General features: G+C 40.1%; 2 protein-coding genes across 2 annotated transcripts; one reads left to right on the top strand and one right to left on the bottom strand.

Moving 5' to 3' along the window:
* Window positions 1–13,349: 13,349 nt before the first annotated feature.
* MtnE (Metallothionein E) lies at window positions 13,350–13,980 on the bottom strand. Its single transcript, XM_020958484.2, has 2 exons — window positions 13,623–13,980; window positions 13,350–13,558 (listed from the first exon to the last, which is right to left on the bottom strand). Exons 1-2 carry the CDS (start codon window positions 13,645–13,647, stop codon window positions 13,455–13,457), a joined length of 129 nt encoding a protein of 42 aa, XP_020814143.1. The 5' UTR covers window positions 13,648–13,980; the 3' UTR covers window positions 13,350–13,454.
* MtnD (Metallothionein D) lies at window positions 13,931–14,395 on the top strand. Its single transcript, XM_020958485.2, has 2 exons — window positions 13,931–14,098; window positions 14,160–14,395. Exons 1-2 carry the CDS (start codon window positions 14,074–14,076, stop codon window positions 14,267–14,269), a joined length of 135 nt encoding a protein of 44 aa, XP_020814144.1. The 5' UTR covers window positions 13,931–14,073; the 3' UTR covers window positions 14,270–14,395.
* The last annotated feature ends 199 nt before the right edge of the window (window positions 14,396–14,594 follow it).

Genomic DNA, 14,594 nt, shown 5'->3' with positions numbered 1-14,594 from the left:
CACAATCCGCACTCGACTGTGCGCAGAGATGAGCTCTCCTGGGGCACGAGCCGCGTCTCTTTGTGGCATTCTAATTACAATCCGCTCTGCTGCTCTGCTGACGCTTCCATGGTTTAGTGGAAACGGGGACGGGGGAGTGGGCGGGTTCAGTAAAAACCTAATGAAATTAAAAAAGTCCACAAATAGAATTATAATAAAATAGAGTTGTCCTGAAGGCCAAAGGCTAGTGCGGGAAAACATGCGCTCGAGTGAGCTCAGCATTGGCCAATGTTTTCGCCTAATTAATTGCCATTTGTGGTCTGTTCTAAATGCAATTAGTTACCTTTAATTATAATTAGTGGGATTTCATTATTGTGATTATTTAGCTGCTACCACACCGCACTGATTAACTAATTAACAATTATTTGTTTATTAATTAAGTCACAAGCCCGACAAAGATTTACAGCAGAGAGAAGAAATTGAGGGGAAATAATGGTTTATTTGGTTGATTCTACTTAAACTTTAAAGATAAGCAATATCACTAAGCTTTTATGTTAATTTATGGATGTGTATGTGCTGACATATGTCAAAACAGTATGCTTTTATAAATTATATGCCTCAAGGTCCAAAAAAACCAAAAATATTGGATTTAAGCAAATTAACAAGCAGAAGGATGAGTAAAAAACCATCGAAGTTGATAGCAGAACGACGAGTAAAGATGAAGATGTATTTAATACAAAACATATTCCATATAAATAAAGCAAATCATCAACTATAATATACTCTTACATTAAAATAAAACTCAATCAAGTTCAACAATTCTAATAAATTCAATGTATGCCACTTTCGAATATGAATGCTTATTCTAATTAAATCATAATCATTTATAAACAATTTGTAGGCAAACTTGTTTTCTTAACTTGATCTCTTAATTGGATATTAATTCAAAAGCAGTGATAAACCAAAAGTCTTGACTAAGTTTAGTTTATGGATTCAGTACTTCAAAGTTCAATGCATAATTTAAAACAAACATTAAAGTTTTGGGAAAATTATGCTTCAAGTATTTTGTTGTTGAGCTAAAGTTTAACAATATTCAAATAAATCATATGACAGCTATCCTTTAGTATTAGTTTTTCCAGTGCAGCTACCCAATATAGTTAGTTCGGGTTATTTGTATTTTTAGCTTGACACGATAAAGGTCGTGGGTTAGACACCGGGTATTGTGTCGCCTGTCAAAGGCAATTAATCCAACTAATCGAGTTGAAGGGCATGCTGCACAGTTTTTGGCAAAAACCAATTCCCATGCAAAGCGTATTTCAACATTTTTCTAATTAAATAAAACCCCCGCCGGAGTGGCAGGAAATACGGAATGTGATCTGCAAACAAACGAAAATTTAATTTCAATTTGTCAAAGCCACACAACCGAACTCGGACACACACTCGTACTCGTACACACCTACAGGACTGTGTCAGGACATTAGAATTTATCACATGAAATATAATTCGTTGAAGTAAACGCTTTCGCATTTCAAAGGGAAATGGCAAATGGGAAATGGGAATTGAATTGGATTGGGGGAAATGGGAATGGGAACGAGGTTTTGGGACCCCCAAAAAGGGGTTATGTCCAACGACCATTTATAAAATATGCATGGAGCATAGATTTATATTGTATGCGACGATTATAATGCAAATGCCCAAATATTTTTGACAGCTCCCTCCCTCGTAAAAAAAGGAGGCGACTGGGGAATGAAATATTTATGCGTTAAATCCTTTGGCGTGGCTATTTCCCACACCTACATTGCGGTGTGACGCAGAACAATAAATAATAAAATCACTAACTGGTTACGCCATGCATGTGTCCAAGTCGCCAGTGTCAGCATCAGGAGTAGCAGGATCCACATCGACGGTATCCTGGGAGACGCTTACCTAAATCATAGTCGAGCGAAAAGCTTTTGCCATAAACCCAAAACATATTGACAGACTCGCACTCGCACTGTGATGGCTATATCTACGCGGTGGGGGTGGCTCCAATTGTGGGCGATTTCTGGGTGGTTGGGTGGTGCTAGTGGTGGTGGTGCTGCTGCTCCTGCTGCTAGGGGAAATCAGCAGCAACGACAAAGTGAATAGAGCACACGCAGCGCAGCAATATCCTACCTCATCGACACATTTCCAGGCTGTGAACTGGAACGTGTCTATTGGTTCGATGGTGTCTATCGCATACACACACTCGAAAAAAGTTGAAATGACTTTTGGACTTTTGGGGGAAGTGATTTTCTACGACATCATAACACGGGAAATATATACATATGAATATTCATTGTGGAATATTAAAATTTAAGAGATTTGCTGATGATTTTTTATAATGATTTGATTTTGATGAGTGTTTAGTGCAAAATAAATATAAATACTTAAATCTAAATCTATTTAGAATTATTGAAAGCATACAAATACAATTAAATAAAAGTAAAAAGCACGCTTCATTAAAATAACCAAACATTGAAAACTTTTCCAAAACAGAATTTAACAATTAAAATGAGAATGCTTTTATGGAAATGCAGTTGCAAAACCGTACAGCAAACTCTAGCAACAATTCATGAAAGTAATTAAACGCTTTTGCCAACTAAAAATCCATTTAATTTCGCTTGCACCTTTAACCTTTTGGTATTTCGTTTATTACGCATACGCAGTGTGGCCCTGACCCCTCTCTAAATACTGCCGAAACTCCTATGTTTCGGCATATATGCCCAGAACTAACTATTAATAATTCATACAGGAAAAAGAAACAAATACAAAAAATCAAGCAGTATGAAGGAAGGAAGAAAACTCCCATAAAACGTCGTCTGTTTGCACTCTAATTGCAGCGCACTTTATGTCAATTTTTTGTTGGGACATTTGAAGCTTCAGGCTTCGTGCTTCCGTGCTTCATGCCCCTAGCTTCGAGGTGGCGAGTTGCAGAGCTGCCAACGAATTGAAAACTGCCCGTTTCGCAATTAAAGTTCTTCAATCCCTCGCCTTGCTCGCGGCTCCATTAAAGTTTTTTGCCATCGCTTAGCTTTCGGTTAGCTGAGAACTCGCCTGTCGACCAAAAACTTTTGATAATAGCACAGCACAGCAGCTGAGCGGGAGTTGATTGTCTATATATGCAGGATATGCCTGCTATATATGAATCTATGGGTGTGTCTGTGTACCTAAGCACGGAGGGAGTCGAGTCAATGAAGCCAAAACAAATATAGGGAAAAGTTTTCCAATTTTCGATTGCCAATTGTGGAGGATTTTTTCGTGGCAGGGGAAAAGGAGGAGAACGGGAACGAGAACACGAGAAAGTTTCTGTGCCATTTTCGATACGTGTGTTTTCGTCCATTTCGCTCTCGATTTCCCACAGTTCTCCCAGCCACTCCCTTTAATGGCATCGGAACATGCAAAATAATTCCGAAATCATTTTCTTAATTTCGTTAATTGAGACTCTCTCTTCCTCGTTGGTTGTTTAGCCATCTGGTCAAGTCAATAATGCCTGAAAATATTATTATTTTGCCATATTTAAATTATTTTGGCACCGACTTTAACTCTCGCTTTGACTGCAAACTTTTGCTTTTATAGTACAACTAGCGTCGCAACTTTTCCTAACGCAATGCAGTAAAGTTTTTCCACTTCAAGTGCAAGCAACCCGGCCTGGCATCACATCCCAACCAGCTTTCCCAGCTCCCAGCAAGCACTTTTCCGTGACAATAGAAAACTTTTTCAAGTTTTCACTTGGCTCGGAGACTACAGTTGACTAAGTTGGTGTCTTGATGTCCATTTTATTTGCAGCAAACTGTGCAATTATTTATGCGGCAGTCAGTGCACGGTTATGCCATAGGAGCATACACTACTGGTTTAGCTGCTGCCACATTCCATTTCTCGTGGCACTTTAAACTTGCCATAAGTGTTTGTAATGCGCTCGTTACATTTATTATTGAGTGGCCTTGTCGCCTGCCAGACAGACAGTCGAACAGTCGAACGGGGCGATGCACCCACTCCCTAGCCAGGATTAGATTTCCCCTGTATCCAGGATACCCATTTGAATGCAAGGCGAACGTTTTTGGCGCAATTCCCCATCACGTGGCTCGTAGCATACTTATCCGGGCATCGCCAGGAGTCAACGGGCAATGACAGGGGAGGGGTCGGCCAGGAGCTGTAAATGCATATTTTATATTTTCATTTCATTGAAACCAGCACGTAAACCGGTAGGTCAGTTGCCCGGGTACCTAAAAATTCCATACATTTGAATTGAAACATACAGCTTACATCACTAACTATAGTTAGCAAAGTTTTAACAATTAAAAAAATGTGGGAAAGCATATTGGATTTCAGGGAATGATATCTGAACTCTGTAAAAAATATCAGTAGTGGGAAGTTTTTGCTTACATACAAAAATATACAATAAAGAGTGAGTATTTCCGTTCCAAGGGAATTATTATTTTAGTCAGAAGCTTTTAATTAAGTGAAGCAGTCATTTCTGACCCTATAAATCATATATATTCTTGATCGGCATTAACAGCCGAATCAAACTAGCCATGTCCGGTCCAAAAATAAAATTTCAAAATTTTTTCAAAATTTCAAATTTTTATAAGGGGTTACATCGTTAAAATATTCAAAAATTGACAAAAAATTTAATTTTTGTAATTCTTATGAATGAATGAAAACTAACATAGGACCGGTTTTCGATTTGAAATCAAAGCATTTTTGGCTTAGTTATGCATTTTTTAATCTTTGATTTTTCGAAAAATTGGCCATATAAAAACCTCAATAATTATGGTTTAAAAAAATGCGAATATATTAAACTTAGTTATGATAGATTTTTGATTTAATTGCAAACGGCAAGGATATATACATTTTTTGATTCCCGAGCAGTGCTATTAATTTATTTGGTGATTTGTAATAATAAAGGCTTGTATAAGAGATTTCAGCTTAAAAACTGTGAAATTTATTTGTTTTTCTTTAGACTAAATGACACAATTTCTTTAAAAACATACAAAAATGCAAGGCAATGCAAAGCTTTACCCTTTTTAAATCTAAATAGAAATAAAGTTCAATCTAAAGTATAAGTATGACAGCAGACAAAAATTATTGATTTTGGGGCTTAATTAAATTTTTAGATTCCCTATACCATAGGTCTTAGATCCTGGAAACAAGATGTCCTCCAGTGAGTTCACACTACCTTTTGAAAAGCATTTCCATGTTCACACATGAGACATCTTCAATTGCAGGCGACTCGCGGCGACGGTACATGCATTTTTCATTAGGCGGCAACCGCAGAGAGGCTTTTCCAGCGCCGGCAGAATAAAGACCGAAAATAAACTTTGCACTTTCTGCATTATTTAGCAACTGGCAAATGAGTAAACATCATTCGCTCCCGGAGGCCGTGTAATAAAGCTGCTCGAATGCCCGTCGAATGCCGGTCTATCAAACAAAGTCACACTGCTATTTGCATTTTCATATGGATTTTGATATTCTACCAGAATTCGGAGGTCCTTCTTATGCCTCATGGAAGTGTTGCCAAATAAAGCCTCTGGCATATGGCGCTCTGCCTGTGAGTTTATGTACGCTTCGCTTGTCGCAAAGATATTGCACTTTATAAATCATGTGGGAAGGAAAAAAAGGATGCCCTGGGGGCACGTGAAAGTTGACGAAAAATGTGTGCCCTCTGACGAAACAAATATGTGCTCTTAAAAAGGGAAAGAAAGAAATTGTGGTTACTTAGCGATAATGCCGGTGTTTGTTTGCACTTTCGTGCAAAGTTTATTGGAATTTTTAATGCACTCGCAGCGAAGGAGTTCCTTCTGCAAAACAAAATTAAATGAACTATCCGAAATTGTGGGATAAGCTTACACCGCAATCAAACCAATAAAAAATACTATATATATGCAGGAAGGAAAAGTATAGTAATTATATAAAGTCAAGTCAAGAATAGGAAAAGTACAATACTTTAAAAAATCCAGTATTGAAATCTTTAAGACCTCATTAACCTACAATTACCTTTTTATAATATCAATATCCCGACTTAACCTTTCATTTAGTTCCTTTTTTGTCTCCGTGTATAGCCAAGCAACCTTAAAGCCAACTCGTCTCTTGCCAGGACACACTTCCCACTTCCTGCTCATTTGGCATGGACATTGTGCCATGGTCCCTTTGTTTGATTCGGTCTCACAAGTGCCTTTTGCCTCGTGCCTGATTTCTATTTGGTTGATCTACTTTCGCCATGGCTGATTCGCTTTTTACTGCCGAGCATTTCGGTTGGTTTTTGGCCGTTGCCGCCGCCATTGTTGTTGATACAGGCCAAATTGCAGCGATTTCTGCATCCTGCTACCTCCTATCGAATCGGTTCAGTTCGGGGGTCCTGTGTACGTGATGCATGCCACTGATTAGAGTGAGGAGTTCGGGTCCGCCAAGCTAAGAAGAGTCAGCCAATTGCTGCCACCACTGCACCATCTCGGTGCATGCAAATGGACTTTGTGGCTGGGATTTGTGTGCAGGATAAAGAATGGAGGATAAGAAAAATGTAGCAGGAGGATTGGGTTTCCGAATAACAACTCACTGGCTGTGTTGACTCAACGTGCTGGCAATTAAATTATGTTCTGCACTTTAATCAAATAATCAAAATATAAGTCTGAAGATAAACTTGAGGAACTAAATACAAATAATCAGCTGGTAGAAGAAAAAAGTGGGTAAAATTTGACAATGGTATATAAAAAGAACAATTATGAATTATGCATTATGCATAATATAATTACACTCTCAAAATTTTTCCAATAACCCTGCTCAGATATGTGATAGTTGCACTCATTTTATTATAATTTTCCCCCACTGGCACAGCTTGAATAAGTTCCCACCCAATCTAAAGCTTAAGCTTTAACCCTGATTAATTTATGACATTATCTCCCTCGGTATTGGACAGTCAAGTCACGTGATTGTTTCCAGCCACATCACAATCGTAGTTCGCTCTGATTTAATTTCCCAAACAAGTGTCCTTAAAAGCCACTTACAATTAGGACAGGAATTAAGTGAAAACGAGTCCGCCACTTGTGCCTTTCGATCAAGAGAGTCCTTAAATAGGCTCCAGAGCAAGGGTTAAAAAATCAATGCCGAAAAAAAGTGAAAACTTTGGCCACGCCAGAGTTCAGCTGACGACTTTGGCCTCCCGCTAATTGTTGTTTAATTGGGAACGGGAAAAGTGCTGGAGGAATGTAGAAGCTGAAGACCAAAAGTTTTCGCTAGTGGGAGGTTTCCACAGAGCCGCCACGAAATTCGGTTAACTAAAAGCAAGCCGGTGTGGTGACAGTAGCATCCTCTAAGCCTGGCCAAGCACTTGCCACATTTGCGCTGCATTAAAAATGCATTTTCCCCTCTACCCGAGCGTGTTTAATAGTCTATGCAACAATGTGTGTGTGCTCTGAGTGTGTGGGTGTAATGCTGATGGCGCTCGTTCCGAGGCAGCCATATAATTTGAACATCATGAAGTGCACTTATCAGGGCGGTTGGCAAGCACTGCAATAGATAAGCATCAGCTGAGTGGCTGACTCGTGGAAGCCACGGTGCAAAAACTGCATTATACTTATACTTGCCGAAACAGAAGCAATCTTGGGAGTTCGCTCACTGGTTGGGAGCCCCAGTGAAGCATCCAATATGGCATCGTGCTGGATCCTCCTAAGCCATTGCTTATTAAAACATTTCACGACATGCTCGTCGTGGTTTGAATGTGAATGCACTTAGAAAAATACATATATATTTATTTGTTGCTTTGCTTTATTTTATTGGAAAATATATTAGGATTTTAGAAAAACCTCTTATTATTAGTATCTTCTTTATTTTTAATTGGTTATAGTCTAAAGCTTAAAAGGCAATGAAGGAGTCATATCCGACGCTATAAACCATATATATTCTTGATCAAAATCAACAGCCCAGTCCTTCTAGCCATGTATGGTCAAAAAATAAATTTTTAAAATTTTTTCAAAATTTCAAAATTTTATAAGGGGTTACATCATTAAAATTGCCAAAAATTGGTTAAAATTTGAATTTCTTGAAATGGTAAATTGGGTATGCACAATTATTATCCGTATAAAAACTAGCACAGAACAGGTTTCCGAATTGAAATTAATGCTTTTTTGGCTTAGTTATGCGTTTTTTAAACTTTGGTTTTTCGAAAAAAAAAAAATTCATATAAAAATCTAGTTAAATATTGATTCGAAGAATCCAAATATTTTTTATCTAATTTATGATTTTCGATTTGATTATATGTATAATTCAATTGCAAACTGCAAGAGTATAAAAGCTTCTCTTTTCCGAAGTTCCTTTTATTCCTTTTTATCCATTATACTCTTGATTATATAGACAACCTATAATTTTCTATATAAGTGGTGTTGCTAACTACGTGTTATATAGTTCGTGACTATAATTTAGACTTTGTGCACTTAGTTGCAACCTTGATAACAACATTCGCTTATTACTATTACTTACTTCTAAAAAAAGGACTCTACTTTTCTATAATCTTCCACAAAATTATTTAAATCTATAAAAGTATTTATCTATGTCTGAACACAGAAATCCTTCAACATTTAAATAGTTTTAGCTTCACTTTGATGGTAACCATCTCTGTGGACAATATCTTTGTTTGTCCACGTCAAGCTTTTCCCTAATTAATATTTAATTTAAAAAAAATACCAACCAGAACCCTTCACCTTATTCCAATGCGATCGCGCGACATGATTTTGATTTCAGTGTGAGATTTTCTCGTCCAGTGAAAGCAGTTGACTTTGATTGCCGTTTGGACAACGCGTCGTATGATTGTTTTTAGCTTCGCTCCGCAGAGAAGGGTGTGCCGGGCAGAGCCAAATTGATTTGTGCACGTGCACGGTCAACTAATCAGGCACGGACGGAACCCAATGCTCCGGCATGATGGAAAAGGACCTGGTATCCTTGCATCCTGACATCCTCGCATGCGGGCAGTCTGGCTTTCTGAAATGCTTCGGAATCGCCGCTGACATTCTGCATTTTTTCCCCCTGAACCGAAGCAATACTCCGGTTGCAAGTGACAGGTGGAGAGCGGGGTGGGTGCAAGTCCTGGTTGGCAGGATACATGCTGAACAGCAGCCAGGTCATTGCGGTTGCCATGTTCACTTAATTAACAACATTACAGCATTAACACACACACACACACTTCCGAGCCAAACTCATTACTAGCCAGAGTTGCATTAAAGTTTTATAATAAATCTAATGGTCGACAAGGACGCACAACTGTAATTTTGTTTGTTTACTCAACTGACAGACAGGGGAGTCCGGGGCTGGCTTGCTGGCTCGCCTTTGCCCTTGCCTTTGTCTTTGTCTTTGCAATGTGTGACACATCGTCTAATGGTGCATTCGTGCATATGAAATTGCTGTCAACAAAGGGCGGCCACAGCTCCCACAGCCCTGGAGTCCTGTGTCCTGTGTCGTCCTAACGCCCGACTTCCTGCAACCGCAGGATGTGCTGCCCTAATGGGTTTGCCCGGCCAACCCAGCCCGACACAGGAAGCAATTCCTTGGCCTTAGTTATGGCAATCACGAGGTGACACATTTACTCGCTCCCCCCGACCCGTGTGTCACGGCCTCCGAGTGCTTGGGGAAATCAGCGGCAAATCGAAAACTGAAAACGAAACGAGAGCAAAATGAGCTCGGTGCGGTGCGAAGAGTGCCAGTCAAAACGATTGATAAGCGACCGGGTAGACATTCGGTCCCAAGGCCACCCACCGCTGCCACCTGGAGGCGGGTGTTGGGCGGTCGGCGCGGCTGATTACGCACCTGGGACCGCTTCACGTGGATATGTGTGGATGCCACCAAATGAAATCAATGTCTCTGCTGACAGTTTTAATTTTCTGTGAACTACAAACTACTACATTTTTGTACTCGTAAACATAAAAAGTTTCCAAATACTATCGAAAATAATTTGTAGTTTGGAATACTAAACGGTGCAGCTATCCTTCCAGAGAAGAGATGGCAAAAATCCACTCTTTCAGGATTACAAAAACAAACCACATTACGATCATTAGACCGATGTCTTTGAAGTCTGCAATCTAGATTGTAGCTTTAGCTATCTTTCAGAATTACAAAAACAAACCACATTACGATCATTAGACCGATGTCTTTGAAGTCTCCAATTTAGATTGAAGCTTTAGCTATCGAATATTTTAAGGAAATCCCAACAAGCCTTGAGTTTTACTTCGCACTGAAACGTATATAAGCTAGGCTACCGGAAGCCAAACTGCCAGTCGGTGCCTTAGCTTCATCGGATTCTGACCTGTGTGTATATAATTTCCTTTTGGTTTTTTTTCTTATTGAAGCATTAATTTTTGTTTTATAGTTTTCCCTTGGTTCATTGAGAAAATTTCATAAGAAACGAAGAACTACGAGAATGGATTCAGGCTACTACCATGGCAACCTCGGTTCTCAAGGTGAAGAGGTTAAAGCCAAACTAAGCAATAGACGGCGTCGTCAGAGGGAACGTCGCTCCCAGAAGTCAAAGTCCAAGGCCGGTCAGGAATTGGATCAGCAGCAAAATAGTGAGGAATTCGAAAAGGATAAGTTTCCACACCCATCTGCAAGTGGTATTGAATATGGGCAGGCTCCAGGAGAGGCGCATTCCAATGAATCCTTGAATTGATACTTATTCTTCTCCACACATCCCTTTTAAAAGACGTCCTGACTACTTCACTAGACTTTAATGTATTTCCGGTCCACTTTAAGCATGTCCAGCTAATGAAGTTACCTACCAAACTGAACGATAAATAAAACAAATTAAAAATGAATATTTTATGGAGGCAAATGTGTGAAACGTAGCCGCTCGGACGGACCTTCCCAATAGGTTTAACCCCAAAACCGAGGGCCCTAAAGGGCGGCTAGAGAGATTTACAAATTGGCCAAGACTTATAGTGTTAGCCACAGCGTTTTCGGCCACAAGCGGGCCTCGGTGCGTGCGGGCTGAAAGTTTTCACAGCTCGTTGGGAGATGGAAATTAACGCCGGGCAGCCGCAACAACAACAACAGCAGCAGCAGCAGGATATGTCTGGACTACAGTCTGCTTTGGTTTTATTTTTTTCGACACAGAAGCACCTGGGCACCCGCATTGTGGTGTCTGCCACACGGCGCGACGGCTTGCCGACTAATCTGTTAATTTATGCCGAAAAGTTCAGGGAAGTTTTCGAAGCGCTTAGCAAACAAATTGCAATAAATTATTAAGAATATTTGCACACAACACACACACACAGGGGCTAGGTTGTCTGTTCACAGTTTTTGTGCATTTCATTAATTTATGTCTAGTTGCCGCCTGCCAAAAACTTCTCGCCACTTGTGTGTGTGTGTGTTGTGTGTGGGCCATTGTGGGGATAATTTGATTTCGCCATAGAACAACTTTACACTGCCAGAAGGCAAAATTCACACGCAAAGATAAACATGGATCCACAGTATCCCTTATCCCCCCGTATCCTATCCCCGCATCCCTGGGCCTTTATCCCAGCCATGGTCCAAAGTGGCCAACGAAAAGTTAAAATGTTCTTATGCATAAGTGATGCGCTGACGCCTCAACGTTCTCCTCATCGGCGTCGTCGTGCTTGTCCTTTTTTTCCTTTCGGCTGGCGACAAAGTCCTCACGAAGTGCCCGCATTGCAGTTGTTTCCGCTTTGTTCCGTTTCCCTGCCTGCCCTGCGACATGAAAACTTAATGACGTAATTAACTGTTTGCGTTTGCGCTTCGTGAACATCGCGCGAAATGGCCGAAAAATGAAGTCGCGTATACGCCCCATGCGCCGCATGTGCGTCTCATATTGCGTATACGACCCGTTGCTCCAATAAAATCTTAATATGGCCATATTCGTAATGAATTGGACAGCTGGTAGTGGATTATGGTGTCATAAGATCATAATATCTCTAGATTATGCCGGTATGGCATTTGTGTGTCTAAGAATTAAAGTGAAGTTGTTAGAGGCCAGGCAGAAAAATAGATTCTTGCAGACCACTTCTCTAGATATGTAAAAAATACCAATGGAGAAGGCAATAATCTGAAAAGTTTAACGTTTTTTAAACTGAGAAGCTTAACTGAAAAGTAAGGATCCTACTTCAATAAGGAAAGCCCCGGGGTAAAGATCCTTCCAAGAGGGTTAAGGTCGAGATGTAAGCTCCTCGCGTGACCCACTCTTGATGTCCTGCAATCGACGGTATTCAAGAGCAACTTACAGCGCGAACGTGTCACTTTATCAGTCACAAATCTGGCAAATGGTGTGACAAGGATTTCCGCCAAAAGCGGAACAAAACAAATAGAGCAAAACGAGCCATGACGATGGATGTCTGGCATTTTGACTGCCTGCCCCGAAACAGGAAATGGCTGTAAAAACATTTGACTTCCAGCTCGAATTTCCACCCATGCGAATTAACTTTGATGACTTGGCGCAAAAAGCAGTTACCGGGCGGCGCGCGATTCCATTTCCGCCGCTTAACGTCATTAAAAACGCTGAAATTGAAATTTCGGCCAAAGTACTAAGCCCGAAAAACCAGCTCGAGGCGGCAAAACACAAACAAATATAAATGAAAACCTTGGCTTGCTGCAGGAAACTGTACAGGATTCGACAATCTCTGAATTGGATGCCTCGCAAAATGGAATTGTCAACTGCAATTAGCGCGCTTAATGCATCTTTCGTTTGGCGAAAATTGACAGCCGCCAGACAGCGCGTCCTTCTTGGCTGTCAGTCCGCCAGATTCTTATCCACCTCCTGCCTGTCATCCTGTCGGCCCGTTTAAGCCACGCATCCTGAAGGACTGTAAGGCAAGGACAGGGCACTCAGACATGCATTCGCCGCTCACAGAGCCCACACAGCCCACACAGCCCACATAGCCCCTTCAAGTTGCACATTTAAAGACTGCGGCGACTCGAGTGCCCTTCTGACTGCTGATGGCTCTTAACCTAACGCACCTGCACAAACCATCTGCCACCGCACTTGGCTAAATGCGGCACACAAATGGCAGCAAGCTGTTTAGACCCTCCACCGCCGCCTCCGCCTGCAAATTAAATAAACCTCAAAGATTATAAACTTATGGCCAAAGTGGGGCATAAAACTACAACTTCCGGACGGTGGCCAAAGTTTATATATTTATGCAAAATAGCTATTTTACGTTGGTGAATTTTACTATTATTTAAAGAAACAAACTATTATTTAAAGAATTTTAATATTTTCTGAGGAGTTCAACTATTATTTTAAGAATTTAACAACTATTCCAAGAAATTATCTTATATTTATAGATTAAAGATTATTTTCAACCATATCAATTAATATATTAGACTTGATTATTCTATAAAAACAACTCAATAACTTTAAGTATAACATTAAAAGATATTTATTCAGCTTCAGTCTGAGGTAATTAAGCAGCTACTATTAACAACTAATAAGCATTTTAATTAAATGCCATTGACAGGTATTACTTGGCCTGACAGCACTTGGCTCCTCCCGTCTTGGCTGCACATTGGCATTGGCTATTTCCGGCGCAGTTTCCGCCGCATTTGCCGGCCTGGCACTGGCAGTCTGTGGAAAAAGGATACTCTGTATTAGCATTATGTTTTATTTTATGAATTTCCGTTTCACTTACTGTTTCCGCATCCCTTGCAAGGCATCTTTATTGGCTTTTGTGGTTGGTTTTTGTTGAAAAGAAACTGCTAGTAAAGCTTAAAGACTTTTGTGATGACTTCTGGGCTGTGGAACTGGCCTCTTTATACCCAATTCTGATCCGTCAAAACTATGGGTCGTGCTGGTTCTGCTGATAAGATAAGAAACGCCGTGTGCAGTTGCGCTCGGCTGGCGTGCGCAAAATCATTGAGCCTTCTGCGATAACGTAAACCGTATAAAATTGCGCACGCCCTGATAAGAGATTAAAAATCGCGTTCGATATATGTATTCCCCCCATTGGTGGTGTGCAAAGCAGCATTGGAAATGGTATAAGAGGGCCTGGTCCCCCTAGTTGTCATCATCAAACAGCGTTTGCTAGCAACAAAGTTCAGTTAAAATTTAAATCTTCAAAGAAAATAAACTACAAAACTAAGATGGGTTGCAAGGCTTGTGGAACCAGTGAGTATAAAATCGAAAATCCTTTAAAACATAGGTCCTTATTAGGTAATAAACTCCTTAGACTGCCAGTGCTCGGCCACCAAGTGCGGCGACAACTGTGCCTGCAGCCAGCAGTGCCAGTGCTCCTGCAAGAATGGACCCAAGGACAAGTGCTGTGCCAACAAGAACTAGGATTGGATATCATCAGACAATAATATCACGCCCAATATCAATATCATCCCTAAAATATCATAAACCTTCTAATATCCTAATTATAAATATAGAAATATAATGCACTTAACTTAAAAACTTACAAAATGTTTTTTATTTACATTAGTTTGCCTTGTGTCCAATTGAATTGCATTGATACATCAAACATAATGATTTACTGATCATTAATGGCAAAACATTACAAAAACATTTATATATAAATTTCGAATTTCCACATATAATTATTTTCCTATATCCTTATCAAGGACTGAACTCAAGGCAAGCGATTTCTAACCAACCAAAAATA

This window comes from Drosophila serrata, unplaced genomic scaffold, assembly GCF_035046125.1.
Source record: "Drosophila serrata isolate PLE 108 unplaced genomic scaffold, ASM3504612v1 contig_269, whole genome shotgun sequence".
Lineage (NCBI taxonomy): Eukaryota > Metazoa > Arthropoda > Insecta > Diptera > Drosophilidae > Drosophila > Drosophila serrata.
This window is presented reverse-complemented; position numbering and strand designations above follow the sequence as displayed.